Below are 17,251 nucleotides of genomic sequence, written 5' to 3'. Positions count from 1 at the left end.
AAAAGAAGCTAATGCAGCTATGTGCTAGTCTTGCCCCATAGCAGAGAAGGTGATTTATGCTTCCCATGCTCTCTATAAACACTGGATGACCTGGTGCCAGAGATGAGTGCCAGGGATGATCCAATCAGCAGCAGTACACACTCATTAACTCTTTAGTAAGCCCCCATGATAATTTCAACTGCCATAACAGAATTAAATTTCACCACACCAAAGAGAAGGCAAGGGGAATGGAGGGGTTTTTTAACTCTGATTTCTTAGAAGAGTCTCAGGACCAAGTGTTGACTGATCAGTCTAGGAGATCTCTTCAATAATTTCTATTCATATTGTAATCATTTATACCAGAGAATAAACTAAACAGTATGACTATACTATTCATTATCTTACTGTACATACAAAGATAAGAAAATGTCATACCTGTTTGCAATTCAATTGGACCAAGAAGAATAATAGGTTTTAAATCTTCCATCTCTCTCTCAAACATAGCATAGTGAAGTATTTCTTCTTTAATTTCAGTCAGAGAAGGACTGCTAGCCAAAAATTCCTGTGTGTAGTTTAAAATATCAATCAACACATGTCCTTTTTCATATGTTTCATAAAACAAGTGGCAACAGCTATTCAGGAATTACTGACAAAGTATACCAATGTTATACCTGTTTTTAGCCTCCTGTAGCCTTGCTAACATAGTAAAATGCGTGTGGTAAGGTGTTCATGTTTATCAATTTCTCTGTCAGTAACTCTCAAGCTTGTTGGGAAATTTCAGTCAAATTTAACAGAGAACCAGATATCCAAGACATATTAAGTGACTACTGGTCTTGTGAAAACAGGTGATGAAACAGAGAACAAAAAATACACGCCTGCACTTGTAGAAAGATTACACCATTTGCCCAATTATGTGTGAAACAATCACAATAAAACACATTTTCTTAGTTCCATGAGCAGAACTCAAGTGTAGAGAAGTTCTGGGATTCTGAAAAGCTGTGTTTCACAAATGTTACGCAAGAGCTGTATTCAATGACTACATTGCACGGGCAATAAATGCTGAAAGCTGTTTCCCACTTCTATTCTTTAGTCTGAGACTACCCAGACAGGCAGTGGAAGGGTCAGCATAGTGCTAAAGAAAGAATGTAGAAACCAGGGCATGTGTGTATAAAACTTAACTGCATTATTATTGAGGCTTTCTCTGTAGCAGTATTCTTTTCTTCAGTAGTAACTAACTAACAATTAGTAATTAATATTTATTTGATTAGACTTAAAATTTTAATTAGAATAACAGTAAATTCTCAGCTCTGCATATAAAGTGGGGGGGTTTAGACCACATAAACTGCACAACTTTCATTGTAACTCTCAAAAGATACCAGTGCTCCTGCAGTAAAACAAGGTGATGTGATATAATGTAGTCTATTAAATAGGAAAGACAAGAATAGAAAACTCAATTAAGCCAAGGTTAAATAAAGTAGATATAGAAGCCAACCTTCTTCTGCTGAACCTCTAAATTCAAACTCAGAATTAAAAGTCTACTGTATAAGGACAGTGTGAAATATTCTGAAGCAGAAGTCCCAGAGACCTCCAATTCCTGGAGACTAACTTTTTCTTGCTGTAGAAGACGCTAAATTTTTCTACGACACTTGAGGATTCAACTTACAGTTTCAAGAACTAAGAATTGATCAGAGGAGTCTTCTTGAAATAGAGAATGTAGAACTCACCTCCTGAAATAACTACAGGAAGTGTGGTGAGTAAAAATATGTATTCAACTCAAAATAAACACTTTCCACAGAGAAAAGTGCACAATTATCAGCGCTGATGCTGCTGGAATTTCTATGGGTTGTATTACACATGATGTTAGACACGCGTAGTTTCTTGTGGCCTAAAACCCAGAGTTCCACAAACAAAAATTAAAGCAATTAACAAATTAGGAGCGGTTTATCAGTATCTAGAATGGCACAGAAGCAAGAAAAGCCAAATCTCAACACAAAAATTAGACACCATGCTATTACTTCTGCTTAGGAAATACACTACTATATACTATATATATATGCTACCATATACTACTATTACTACTGAAAGACAAAATGAGAATTTCAGCTGTTAATGTGTTTTCTACATTTTTTCTTGAGTTTTTTTCCCCCAGTGTTTTCTGATTTCAAAAGATAAGATTACTGAAGAACAGTCCTGTAGGTGATCATCATTAAACTCACTTGAATTTTGGCATCTTTATCTTCTGTCCACAGCACCTTGTATTTCTGAAAGCCCTGCAGAACTTCACTAGCTACTTCTCTTATAGAATTCACAGAAGAAGAGAGGAGCACAACTAATTTAGAAATATCTTCATGTTCTGCAACACCTGAGTAAAAATTTCTTAGCTTTCTGACAATCACAACATCTTCAACTCCTTCTGTAAAATAAAATTACATATGTAAATGAATGAATCATTAAAAGTCTAGTTAGAGTTCTCTTCTAAACCTATGCATGCCAAATTAAGCAATGATTCTGTTCAGTAAGGCTGAATATCCTTCTTTAAATGTCTAACTACTTAATATGAAAGTACCAGGTGCTAGTTCAAGCCAGGCTCTACATAGCCAGAAAAAAAAAAAAATCAATCTAGAGTGAATGTCTCCAAATGGAAAGAAAAATCTTCTTAATTAATTAATTTCATTTTTTCCACTGTAATTTAACTGCAACTACAATATGACGAGGCCTCATAAACATTCTATGCTATTATATTTTTTAGAAATTCATATAATTGAAGTTTTTTAATTGTATACACCCCTTAAAACAGTGTAACTTTCTTAAACTCTAACATGCTTCAAATAAATAACTTCTTGTTATTCTATTTAGTGTTTTCAAAAAAGATGCTAAACTTTGCCAAGTCACATATTAATAAGTGCACAAATAATGTTTGCCATGTTTTGGAGCAGCACTTGTCTTACAAACTGCTAATTTCAAAGTCTTTTGAGTCTTGTCTGAAAGAGGTTAGAACTGAACAAACAAGAAAAAAAGAAAAAAAGAGGGAAAAAAAAAATCCCAAGAGAAAGGACTTAGAGATTTTCCTAAACCTCCTGCCTCCAAATGTATTTTCAATACCAGTTTAGCCATTGGTAGCTGCTGCTCCAGTTACACTGTTGATGTTGAAACAGGAGCCCTGTCTTCTTTAACAACTGCAAGTAAGCTTAAATAGAAGGAAAATAAAATGTCATGTCCCTCTTCATCTTTGAATAATTGCTGAGACAATCAGGGTCAATATAGACACTGATATCCCTGAGATTTAATGAGCCCCTTCTGTCATAACAATGTCTGAGCGTTTTGAAGCAGATTTAAGAGAATGAAGAAAAATCCACTCTTCCCACAAGACACATTGTTTCATGGGGGAGGATTTAACACAACTCCAAGATCTCTTCTAGTCTGAAGACCTTTTCATGGATCTGGTCACAGGAAACAAAGTCTCCGATTGATCCATCTTTGCCAGTGTACTCCATAATCTCATTGACCGTTAACAAAACGTTAACATATGCCCCCAGCTTTTGCTGATGAGTAGTTTAAAGGTTATGAAAATGGTTACTTGCTGATGTTGTATTTTGACACAGCAGAGGAAAAGGCTATGACTGCCTGATGAGGATAGTTTCCTGCCACCCTGCTTGAAGCCCATTAATGAGGTTAAAATCATACAAAGCACATCAGTAGAAAAATAAAGCCACAGCTGTGGACCACCAAAAAGAAAAACTTTCCAAGACATTAAAGACTTTCCAAAGGACTCAAAGATACAACTGTATTGCAGACCATTGGTTCAGCCAAGCAGCTAAGAAAACTGGTGGTAAAAGTATATTTGGTCTTTTGTTGATGCTTGCAAAGCATATGGCGAGATGCTTAGAAATAATACTAAGGAAAAAGTATCTGACTAAAATGGATGCAGGTCTATCTACAGTCTGAATGTTCACATGGACAAACACTTGAAGTGTTTTATAATCCATTCTAGGAATATAGCCAGCAATTAAAATCTCTCCTGAAATCTAATTATTAAACTAACTCTTGTTCTATCCCAATATTCCAATGAGAGCTAGTCTACAACCATTAACTATGGTTTCAACTATATCTTTATGGCTACATTCCACAGTAAGTAGGTAAAAAGATAAATAGCAAGCTTACTTTGCCTCAAATTTAATAGGAGATTCAGAACCTACCGATTTTTCTAAAATCTTCTTGCTTATTGTTTCTCAGAGTTCTAACACTTATGTAAGCCTTAAAATCTATTTCTGAAAAATACAGTTAAGTAAATCAAAATAAACCCAAAAAATTAATTCAAGATAATCCACAGTTGGCCTCTTTTACGAGAAGTAACCTTATTCACAAATATTTATATATGACATTTTTATCAAAGTAAAAAATTGAAATAAGTAAAAAAAAAACCAAGGCCCAAACCACTTACTTTCCCCTTTTTTGGCTATTTTTCCTGGTGATCCAAAGCCTGCTGGAGATAATTGCTGAGTGCCCGATTCTGCTTTTAAACTAGACTTTTGCAAATGTCTCTGTCCCCACTGAGCAACTCCACGACTTACTTCCAGTATTAGCTGAATCATGCGATTGATGGCTTGCTGTATATCGTCTAAACTGGGAACCATTACCTATTTTAAAAAGTTGAAATATTGTTGAAATCAATTCAACTGATTGCAATTTTCTAAGAACTCAGATTTACTCCTGTCATAGTGAATTGTGGAACTTGCCCCTGAAGAAAAGATGGAAAATGTAACTTTAACATTTTGTCTAGCTCAGAATTGCCCCTAAAGAAATGAAACATTCTGCACTGACCTACTATCTATTTGTACAGTCATAACGTGGGTAAAATAACAAGCAAGTGTACAAGTAGATAGATTTATTGGGTTTTTTACAATTATTTTTACATTTTAATATGCCAGCATTTTCATAACCATTTTAACAGTGTGTGGAAATAGGTTACAAGCCTTGTTTCCTGCATTTTAGAATCATAAAGCATTAAAAATTGCAAGCCAACATTCTCCTCTCTGTTGCTCTTGCCCACTGGATCCTAAATTCTGTGAGAGAGAATTGTAAAAGGGATGGTCATAAAAATACATATGGACAGCTCATTTTAAAGATTTACAGCTAAATAACTTATATCTTCTGAGTGCTCATCTATACATATATTCACAACATGGGTAATTTTAGGCAAACAAAATCACCTGGATCAAAGTGTCAAAGGTCTTAATTGAATAAATACTGAATGCTTCTTTTTTCCCAAAGGTAGTATTACCTCAAAAACATTTTCAGGAGCACAGTGTTTAGTAAATTAAAGGAACTCCATGCAGTAGCCCTGCAGATCTCAACTTTAATATTTGGCAAGGATTTTGTATCATAATTCTGAGAGCAATCTAATACCCAAGTCAGACGAGGAAGAGAACTCCTATTAAACTACCAGAGTACATGATAAAAAGAGCTGGAAGGAGAAAAGGATACTTGATCTGAATCCAGAACAATTAGCAAACAGAACAGGGTCAAAACACAAGCTCTGCTCTGCCATCATCCACACTGTATAAATGCTAGTATGGTCCCTTAGCATAGTTTGAGATGATGCAAAAAAACTACTCTCACAGAAAAAAATTCTGGCACAGTTTGGCACATAAAACATGACAGAGGCTTTTCCTAACACACAGTTTAAATGCAAACTCCTTGATTCAGGAGTCTTGATTCAGCCTTTATGGTAATGGTGGATACACACCATTTCACATCAGCTCACTTGGAGGTGAAAGAACAGTCTCTAGCCTGTTTTATTTGGTAGCACACAAACAGCCATGAAGTCCTGAACCCAAAACTTGTATTGGCAGCAATAATCCTGCTTATGACTTTGTCCTGTCCTTGTTCTAAAATAATTCTATGTAAGATAAGGTGGAATAAAGGCACAAAAATACTGAGCTGGACCAAGAACCTACCTCAGAATGACCCAGGAAAGAATAGAAAAACAACATTTCTTGTTAAACTTCAGAAGAAAGATCACTCTTATGATATGCAAGCCATTATTTTTAAATTATGAAATCACTCACAGGAGTGTTCAGAATTGGGATATAAACTGCTTTAAAGTGATTCTAATGTTTTATACATCAATTTCAGATTGAGCAGCTGCATGCATAAACAAAATGATCTTGCAAAGTCCTATTAGCATTAGCAAAGTAGAAGTTTACCTAGCATTACTTGATTACTGGATGAGCCAAGCATTTCAGAGGACTGGAAAGAAAGATAAATGCACTTGCCTTTGCAGTGGGTGGAGCTTGGGGCTTTATGCTTATACAAATACCAACAAGGTAAAATTTTACACTTTAACAGACCTTATATATCATGTGTACACACACACAGTGTGAATGTACCACAGAATGCCAATATGAACACCAGTCCAATGTCAAAGGAATATCACCTTAGAACAGAACCTTTCTTTGATTATAACTTCGTGAATATTAAACTTTAAATCTTTATAAGACAATTGGATAATATTGTTACCTTCTCATATAAAAAATAAAATACCATACATATTGCTGACACAGAGTTATCTTACTCTACAAAAGGAAAACAAATGCATGCATCAGTTTTTTGGAATCAAGCTGCCTTTTTGTTCTCTGCACACAGAAACCACAGCTCTTTTCTTGGTTTTGAATCTTCTTATTTTTGTCAGTGTTCCTCCTCTGGGTCATCTAACTTCCTATTGAGATGACTAAAGCCAAACTGAACAAAGATAATGTTCATTATTTTTATTCGATAAAGGATTTAAATCACACAAGGAACAAAACAGTTAAAAGAACAAACAGGAAAAATTTCTTCCAGCAACGCAGCTGCTAACCCGTGAAGGAGAACTGTGATCATTCTGCAAAGAACACTGATGAGCAAATTGCAATATAATTGCTGAAACATACAAGGACAATAAAAGGCCAGGTTCTGCAAGTACCACTAAGACAGAAACCAGGAACACTGGGACTGTGGGCACATTTCATCAGTGCACTGAGAGGCCCGAGCAACTGTTCTCCTTTGGAATGGATGCTGGTTCAGTAGAAGTGTGCCCACATCCTGTGCTTGGGTAAATGCAGAGATAACTATAAGACAGTGCATTTTACCTTATCTATATGACACATAACTTACCACATTGGGAATAACAAGGTGTACTTCTGCTTTTAGAAAAGCAGCAACTTCTTCACCTTTGTTTGGATGAACAGAAAACTGTGTTCTCCCAAATGTAGTTTTGCTGAAAATAATTTTGAAACGTAATAAATACTTCACCATGAAACCTCCTCAAATTATCTTAGAAACATAATTTTGAGCTACTTTTTACAGGCAAACGCTCATGGAGAATTTTCACATTAAGTTATGAGCTACTTGACAAAACTCACAAAAGGTTCTTGTTTAAAGGGTAAAGATAATAGGCAGAGCCCCATCACTCAGACAAAGGTTACCTTGGATGCAGTCACTGCTTTCAGAATTTTTTATCCAGAATATTTTCTGATTCCTGATTTTAATCTCAATTTAAGAATGATGAAACTCTGCCAGTGCTTTGAGTAGGGCATAAGAAGGTTTTACTGACCATTTCATGCAAAAACACTTCAAGAGTAAAAATTGCCTCATTACATTCTAGATAAATATTCAACCGAACAGAAAAAAAAAAAACTTTCAAAGACGACAAACTAGTGCAATATGATAAATACATGACCTGAACCCACTCAAAACAAACTAAAAACTAAAACAAAGTGCAAAGTACAATTTCTAAATGCTATGACATGACATGGTGACCAAATAAGGGAGGAGTCAACAATATGATACCGTAGACAAATAAAAGGACACACCCAAATAAATTCCTATTGACTTCAATAAGATCAGGATTTTAATACACTTTCTATGAAAGATGTCCTCAGAAAAAGAAAAAGCAACTTCAACATGCATTAATGACAAAACACTATCAACTTCACCTGCTTAAAATAATTCCTCTGAACAGAATTCTAAGTAGGCTTTTCAACATACAATATACTATATTGAAGCAATTCTGTCTCTGAAGTGTACGCCTGTTTGAGCAGTGAAGAATCTACAGAAATCATACTGAATATAGGAGAATGATGAAATTGTATGGATCTTGCCATTATCACACAGAATTCATAAAGAGTGCATAGATGATGTTTAACCCATGGGAAACAACTCTCAGTGCATAGTCATGCTTGCAGAAATAATTTGAAATGAGATGAACATATGCCATATATGACCTAGAATGGTCATTTAAGTTCTAGTCACTTGTGTTGGGCAACAAATTGTCCTAACAGCATCTTGAAAGCAATCCCAAGGGGAATATATGGGAATAAAAACAGAAGGGTGCAGGCAGAAGGGAAACAACAGTAGAAATAAACTTCATTTTCTGCACAAAACAAAGTGCATACACTGTAACTAACAACATAAAGAATTGAAGCATAAAAGAAAAGCGTGTACACAAAGCATGACTGCAACAAAACATGAATGCTCTCCACGTTTTGCTTGAGCTGAAAGGGCCAAGTGGTCTGGAACTGTTTGAGTAATGATGCAAAGCATGTATCATTACACACGTGAATGTATATTTGTATTATTATATTAACACAAAAATAACTTTGTTCTGGTAATACTATTGAAGGAATCTTTCATTTACAACTTACTTTGAAACAAATATTCTTTTTTTAAGACTATCCAAAGACAGTTGGGTGGCTTTCTGGAGGCTCTCTAGCAGCTGGTGACTGAAACAGGTAACCAACTCTTTACATTTCTATAATAAATAAAATGTATATTATTTAGTATTGTATTCAGACAGGGATGTGGAGATTATTTCAGAAGGTTTTAAGTTAAACATACTAGTTCTTATCTGAAGGAATTTATGCTGTAACCTACATGAGAAACACAAGGGAAGAAGTTGGAGGAAAAATAACCTGTAAGTAAGTTATTAAGTAAAAAATGCATGAAAAAGAGAATATAGCATCTGAGGAAAATCAATTTATCTTATTCAGAGACAGAATACTAAGATCTGACAGAAGTCTCATACCCCTTCAGAAAAGCAGCGCTCCATATTAAAAAAAAAAAACAACAAAAACAAAAAAAAAAAAAACCAAACAAACAAACAAAAACACAACAAACAAACAAACAAAACCCCATCAGGAATTATCCAAGAATATTGGCGCATATCTACTCTTTTCAAATAAGAGACAAATACAGTAAATTCTGACAGTACTGGATTAAGAACATAGAAATACAGGAACATGTAATGATCACTAGCAAAAAACAACAGAATGCAACCGTGTAACATTATTGCATTTGTGCTTGCAAGTTTATACGTCTTTGTTCTCTACTTCCACTTCACTTCTCTGCTGATTAGGAAGAGATTGTATTCTTCAAGGAAAAAGTACAAAGTGATCTTTCTTGTTGAAGTTGGAAGAAAAGGATAGAAAGGACAAATGTTTCTGCCCACTCAAGAAAGAAAGTCTATGTTACGGCTTAGGCACAATATTCTTTCCAAACTTTTACACTTACCACTCACACATCGAGAATTTGTTTAATAAAGGTGATAACTGGAATAACATAGAATATACTTTTGAAAGCTAAAATCCATCTTAAACTCACTTTGTAGGGCAGCTACTTCGTAATTTCTACATGATGTTTGACATTCTCTATGTGATGTCTTTCTGTAACATAGATATCCAGCTACCAAAACTCAAGATACTGTTTACTAATCTGATCAGTCTGAAAGACTTCCCTTCTTATCACAAAATACCTTTTTAAACTCATCTTCTTTATCATTGTCTTTGCTACTATCACCACGAAGAGCTGCAGAAGTATTGTTTTCTCTCTCCTCTTCATTATTTCCAAATACTATATGTTTTTCTTTTACTGCAAATTTAAAAAAAAAAAAAAAAAAGTATTTTTTGTTAACTGAACATCGTGTCTGCTTTGAACCATGCCGTCCCCCTCCTTTACAGGCAAAACAATATTCCTTTTTATTTTAGTAGTACTTGGATTAACTAATTGATTTTAGTTCACACCATTTTTTTCATGCCAAGAGCCTGGTTAAGAGCCCAGCCTATGAGCCTCAGCCTAACTCCATGCACTGCAAATATCTTCTTAAAGACAGGTAGGCATACATGAATAGATCAGGTGGAAAATGCCAAAAAATCTCCAACAATATCAACAATTTAACAAAATACAGAGAAGTATCTTTTCATCAGGTTTTTCTGGTTGCATTGTATTGAACTGCCTGGAGTCTCTATCTATACCTGGAGGAAACTGAAGCCAGAAGGAAAAAATCCTGCGTAAGTCAAGGAGCTCCATTACTGCTTAAGCTTCAAAATACATTTTTCTTTAAAACAGAATATTTTCCTCCAACTATAAACTAATTCTCCTATAATGGTACAGGATCTCCTAAAATCTTCATAACACACCCCAGAGCAGTGGGAACCAGCCATATTGATCTGCTGTGAGCCTTGTATGCTAGCAGCTGACAGTCAATTGACTGTACTAACTGACCAGCCACTAAAGCACTGGTATTTGAGATACAAATCTACTGTGGCAGAAAAGTCCCAAAGGAAGGGACAGTACCAAATATCTGACACAGCTGAGAAGAGAGGAACACTGTATTTCACTTATGGAGAGGAAAAAAAAGGAAAAAACATTATGAGTCACTAAGAGAAATGGAACCATAATGTTCTTCCTCTAGAGCAAACACCTTGACAATCTAAACAGAAGGACAGAGTTTAATTCTAGGAACTCTACCAATACTGAATTACATCTCTATTTCATGAGCTAGTAGCTTAGTTTAACAGTGGTAAATGAAGGCAGGACTGTGACACAGATGAAAATACAGTGGGAGGGAGAAGTCTGAAGAAAATTAGCTAAAACAATTCAATTTTGATATGTACTAGCTATATCTATAGAACTAGAGACAGAAATTTTTATTCAAATAATGAACATTATCCACCTGGTAACACATGTTTTTCTGAGGTTTTCTTAGGATGTTTAATTTCATAATTCTTTTCAAATACAGACATCAGTTCTTGAACAGCATCTTCAATGTGCATGCTTTTGTGGTTCAGTAACTCTGCACATTCTTTAGTATGAGTCTGTTAAATAAAAATATCAATGAATTATCTTAGTATCACTGATTATCTTACTACTGTTCCTCTTTATGGAGAGCCAAAACATTTCCCTCAATATTGCATTCTTCATACTGAGACTATTTCAACGAAATAGCAATATTTTTAAAAGAAAACAGAGAAACGAATCAAAAAATCTTTGTTTAAAATTATACAACTCTTCCATTATAACTACATTTTTAATCGTTTTTTGTTTGTTTGTTTGTTTTTAATTTCCATTTTTGAGATGCAAAGCTATTTTTAAGGGCCACAGAAAATTCTGCTTGAAGGGAGGTCCCAGTCTAAATCTGAAATTACCCAAATGCTCTTTCAACTGTCCTTAACAATTTTATTACTTGCACTACTTTGCTAACTAAATACATTTTTAGCCTCATTTGGAATCAAGAGAGCTTTCAAATTCTCAAATATACAGTTGGGAAAAAAATAGGGAAAAAAGAAAGAAGAAAAGGATGTATAGGTCACAGTATCTTCATACAAAAAAAAAAAATCTCATCTAATTGTGAATCAGTTAAATAATAAAAATTATCTATTAAATACTACAGCTTAAGTATCTCAAATACCTAAGAACCAATTTATCTTCATGCAAAGTATTTTAACCAAATATTTTAACCAAAATATTTTAATAAAAAAAAAAAGTTCTGTATTTCTGCATTGAGAAGAATTCTTTTCTAGTTTTATATTAATTTTATAAGGTATCGTTTCTAATATGCTTAAGAATTCAAGTTCGAAGATGTAAAGTGGCACACACCTCATTGCAGGTCAACATATTCTCTACTTTGACAGGATCATCTACCGGTAAGATAATTAAGAGAGTATTTGATATTTCTTTTAATATCAAATCAATCTGCACTTCACTTAAATCATTCACCTAAAAAGAGAAAGTTTTATTAATACTGTACAATTATCTTTAAAAAAATAGCGTATTCTATTTTATAGAGTTCTAACAGATATATGATGTTTTGCAGAAAAATAAAAATTCTATCTCTTTATCCCATGAAAATGCAAGAACCTTACACAGTAGAAAATCCTCTAAGAAAGGGAATCATACCAGAGAAGAACCCTGGAGTAAAAGCACCAACACAAAAGACCTTGAGATGAAAGTAGAGAAAAAGGAAGCACAGCAATGCCCCATGAATTATCTTCTTTCTCTATTATCAATAGAGGGAATTTAGGGAGATAAGTACCATACAAAAAATTTAGCCTTTGTTAACTTCTATTGCAGACAATCTGGAACATGAACAATGAAAGAACAGATGTAAGTCTGGAAATTAAATGGTTACTATTGCCACAGAAAACAAGAACTTAATTGCTACAAGTGTATGTATTTAAATTCTGCACAGTGTGATAACCCAATTAAAAAAAAATCCATAGTGTTCACAATTTCATTTCAGGCAGCCCTTTAAAAACAAAATCTTGTCATTCTGAAGTATCTGCTGGTTCTATGTTGGGAAACTGAGACATATGAATGCTTGAGAAAGTGAAGCCTTTAGAGGAATTTGGTGTTTATACCTACTTCTTCACAAATTTCTGTTTATCAGCACCATGTTTTTAAATCTACTGTATAAGTGAAATTAATTCACAGACAGTATAAGACAAGACCACTATGACACCATAACAGCAATGATCTAATTTTTGAATGAGCTTCTCTTGACAGCTCTTTGAGCTGATCAGTCTTGGTGATTACATGAATGAGTGACAATGGAAAGAATTATCTCCTATTCCCCCCAAGAACCTCATCAGAAAGAGGTCCCAAGACTAAGCCTCTTTAAACTTGGTTTTCTTCTGTCCGGAAAGTTTAGGAATCAATGGAACAGAAGAGAACTCTTGCTCCATGCGAGACTCCTGAAGAATCCCTGCTGTTTTAACAGCAGTTTTAGGCAGACAGGCAGTAATAGTAAGTCAGACCCCAAATCTTTCCAGTTATGCAGGATACACTACTGCTAGATTAAATAAAACAGAGCAACAAAACAAGCTATGTTAATATAAGATTATTAGATACTTGTTCATTACCTTACTGGCCACGAGTCCAATTACAAGGCAAGAGGGGACCTGCTGTAACTTGCTTGATGGGTTAGCCTTCACTCTTTCTCCTTCCTTTACTCAACATAGCTTTTCACTGTTTTTTTTATTCTACATTACAGCATTATGAGCATTCAGTCAACTACAGTGAAGTGGCTTTGTCATGGCAAAATCCAAATTAAACTGACGTCCGCCCAATTTTTAATTTTAAACCTGAAATGTTCTGCATCTGCGATATCCCATCTTGTTTGTCACAATATCACTCATGCTTCTGTTTTACATCTCTTTTTCCCTATTTGTTTATAAGATCCCATTCACAGTAATCAAGGGTCTAACCAAGTTTATATCTTTTTGTATTGATATGGGAGGGGTTAGAATGATCAGAACTGTACACAACCTACGTATTTAAGGAAAACACTGTATCTACAAAAGACATTGTTATTTCAGATAAGCTCAGAGAACTGCTAATTTCTTACATAGCCGATTTTTTTTCCAGCTTTGGGTTTCAGTAGCAAACAGAGCACTTGATCATAATTATGTTTTTCTGCCATACAGAAAATAAAGTGGATATTCCCATCCATGACTAACAATCTCCTACCAGAAGGGACACAATTTATGGTACTGGTAGGAGACATCATAGCCATACAGTTCAACCGTCAAGCCAGAAAGATGATCTGACTATCAAGGTAAAGTCTTGAGAAGAAAAAGAGCTAATACAGGTCCTAAAGCATGTTAATGGAGTCAAAAGAGTTCATAAATTATTTGGCAAACACTAAGACAGGAAAAAAGCACAGATTCTGTCAGCATGCAGAGAATTGTGAGGGAAAACCATGTTCCCCTTCATTAGTTTATGGGCTGCATGGAGAGGAGATAGTTTCACACCATGCCTGCTATGAATACAGTTAATGCTAAAAAGTTCTCCATGTTTACATGGACGTATCTTGTCTGCAACTGCACTCATGGACAAACAATCAAAGAGAAGCAGAGGTTCACCCTGAAAGTGAGAGTGGTAGTCACAGAATCTGAGGACAATAAGTGGAAATATATCATACTGCAAGAAGGGAAGAAAAGATGAAAGATTTGAGGGTAATAATAGGAGAGAATCATTGAGTATAACATTCTTCAAAAAAAGAACATGCTTTAAAAAGCAAAGAAAATTTCTATATATTTCAAGCGGTACAAAAATAAGTACAGATTAATTTCCAACATGAAGAGCAGCATACTGGAAATAATTTCTCTAAACTGTCATTTCATTTATATACCTTTTTCAAAAACTGTTTATATATATGCAGAACTTGATCAGCTTCTTGAAAGAAACTTTCCAGTGTCACAGATGACCAAGTCAACATGGTAAGTCCTTGCCTCAACACAGCTTCCATCTAAGCACAAAAATATAATTTCATAGATTTATCAAAAAAAAAAAAAAATCAGCAAAACCAAAACCAATTTAAAATAAATGCCATTATTATTAGAATTACTAATGTCACTGATGAAAGAAAGAGTTGCGTTTAAGTTTTGCAAGGAAGGTTACAAGTTTTCAAGGCAAACGTCATAGAAATTTATGCAATATTGGGGAAGGGGAGGGTAGTGCACACTACAGCCTCTTTCCACAACTGTCAAATATACATGCTCAGCAAAGATCTTCCCCTTTCTGTTCTCCTGGATAGTGTCTTTTAGCAGTTTCCACTACTTCCTAAAATTAAAATCAAGTCCAGTATTGATCTTACAGTTTGTCCTTTAACATATATCTTGACCACTCTCAACAGCATGATTACTTGTCTTTCAACCTCATGTATCTATCTAATGACATTTTTCATTCATCCCTTTTTCACAGAATCACATTTTTCAGAAAAAAAAACGTTTTCATCTCCTTTTTTTTGTACAATACTCATCTTTCTCTTTTGCCAGTTTTTTCCTCTAAAATACAGAGGTATATGATTCCCTCTATGATATAATCATATTTACAGTAGTATCCCCAAACTGAAGACTATCATCACTTTATCTCTTTGTCTTTTAATATTTAACTCTTAAGAGCAAGGGCGAGTTTTTTTGTTTCTCACACTTCAGCACATGCCAACTAGGTAGTCACACAAACTTATGCAAACTCTGCAGCCTTCCAATATTATTATTAGAAATCAAAAAGAGAAGAGTTACTGCTCAGGCTACCTCTCAGAAGCCACAGACTTTGGAGGAAACAGAAAGTCTGGATGAAGGAAGGCTTCCCCTTGGTGGAGGAACATCAAGCTAGAGAACAGGTAAGTACACTGGATATCTGCAAGTCTATGGGTCCTGATGGGATGCACCCACGAGTGCTGAGGGAGCTGGCAGAAGTCATTGCTGGGCTGCTCTCCATCATCTTTGAAAGGTCCTGGAGAACAGGCCAGGTGTCTGAGGACTGGAGGAAAGACAATGTCATCCCAGTCTTCAAAACGGGCAAGAAGGAGGACCTGGGAAACTACAGGCCGGTCAGCCTCACCTCCATCCCTGGAAAGATGATGGAACGGCTCATTCTGGCCATCATCTCAAAGCATATGGAGGAAAAGAAAGCTATCAGAAGCAGTCAACACAGATTCACCACGGGGAAATCATGTCTGACTAACCTGGTAGCCTTCTACAATGGCATGACTGGATAGATAGATGAGAGGAGGGTGGTGGATGTTGTCTACCTTGACTTCAGCAAAGCTTTTGACACCGTCTCCCACAGCATCCTCATAGGTAAGCTTAGGAAGTGTGGGTTAGATGAATGGACAGTGAGGTGGATTGAAAACTGAAAGACAGAGCTCAGGGGGTTGTGATTAGTGGCACAGAATCTAGTTGGAAGTCCATAACAAGTGTTGCTCCCCAGGGGTCAGTACTGGGTCCAGTCCTCTTCAATATATTCATCAATGACCTGGATGAAGGGATGGAATGTACCCTCAGTAAGTTTGCTGATGATACAAAACTGGGAGGGGCACCTGACACACCAAAAGGCTGTGCCACCATACAGCAAGACCTGGACAGGCTGAAGAGTTGGGCAGAGAGGAACCTGCTGAAATTCAACAAGGGCAAGTGTAGGGTGCTGCACCTAGGGAGGAATAACCCCCTGAACCAGTACAGATTGGGGGCTGACCTGCTGGAGAGCAGCTCTGAGGAAAAAGACCTAGGAGTCCTGGTGAACAACAGGCTGACCATGAGTCAGCAACGTGCCCTTGTAGCCAAGAAGGCCAATGGCACCCTGGGGTGCATCAGGAAGAGTGTAACCAGCAGGTTGGGGGAGGTTATCCGCCCCCTCTACTCTGCCCTGGTGAGGCCCCACCTGGGGTACTGTGTCCAGTTCTGGGCTCCCCAGATCAAGAAGGACAGGGAACCGTTGAAGAGGGTACAGCAGAGGACTACAAAGATGATTAGGGGCCTGGAGCATCTCTCTTATGAGGAAAGGCTGAGGGACTTGGGTCTTTTTAGTCTGGAGAAGAGAAGACTGAGGAGGGATCTAATCAACGCCTATAAATACTTAAAGGGTGGGTGTTGAGGATAGAACCAGTCTTTTTTCAGTGGTGACCAGTGACAGGACAAGAGGTAACAGGCGCAAACTTGAACATAAGAAGTTCCATGTAAATATGAGGAGGAATACTTCTTTACTTTGAGGGTGGCAGGACACTGGAATAGGCTGCCCAGAGAGTGGGTGTGGAGTGGAGGAGTCTCCATTTCTGGAGGCATTCAAAACCTGCCTGGACACGTTCCTGTGCAACCTGCTCTAGGCGGACCTGCTTTGGCAGGGGGGTTGGACTAGATGATCTCCAGAGGTCCCTTCCAACCCCATATCATTCTGTGATTCTGTGATCACTCTGTGAAGAGTTACGTAGAACAACCACATACATATACTTGCAAGTGTCTGGCAAAACAAAATGGCTTGTAGGATAGACATTCTGCATCTCCAATAAAACTGTATCTTTAGTGTAGTATATAACCCTTCCACATCACTGAAAAGACTGACCCAATTCACAAGGCTAATAATTCTCTCCAAGCAAAGACAAGAATCATGACATTTATTATTTCAGCTAAATGAAAAGCACAACTTCCCATGAAAACCTAAAACTGAAATAAGTGATAAT

General features: G+C 36.1%; 1 protein-coding gene across 1 annotated transcript in view; it reads right to left on the bottom strand.

The window, feature by feature from the left end:
• The window catches only part of DNAH8 (dynein axonemal heavy chain 8), a 140,974-nt gene that overhangs the window by 97,081 nt on the left and 26,642 nt on the right, over positions 1-17,251 (bottom strand). The window contains exons 19-27 of the mRNA XM_074168783.1: positions 14,423-14,539; positions 11,890-12,009; positions 10,967-11,108; positions 9,767-9,876; positions 8,661-8,767; positions 7,132-7,234; positions 4,421-4,616; positions 2,196-2,392; positions 415-541 (exon numbers count right to left, since the gene is read on the bottom strand). Of these exons, the coding sequence (XP_074024884.1) occupies positions 415-541; positions 2,196-2,392; positions 4,421-4,616; positions 7,132-7,234; positions 8,661-8,767; positions 9,767-9,876; positions 10,967-11,108; positions 11,890-12,009; positions 14,423-14,539 (1,219 nt within the window). The remainder of the gene's footprint in view (positions 1-414; positions 542-2,195; positions 2,393-4,420; positions 4,617-7,131; positions 7,235-8,660; positions 8,768-9,766; positions 9,877-10,966; positions 11,109-11,889; positions 12,010-14,422; positions 14,540-17,251) is intronic.

This window comes from Numenius arquata, chromosome 2 (assembly GCF_964106895.1).
Source record: "Numenius arquata chromosome 2, bNumArq3.hap1.1, whole genome shotgun sequence".
NCBI classification, from domain to species: Eukaryota; Metazoa; Chordata; class Aves; order Charadriiformes; family Scolopacidae; genus Numenius; species Numenius arquata.
The sequence above is the reverse complement of the archived record's forward strand: the minus strand, read 5'-3'. Positions and strand labels throughout refer to the sequence as shown.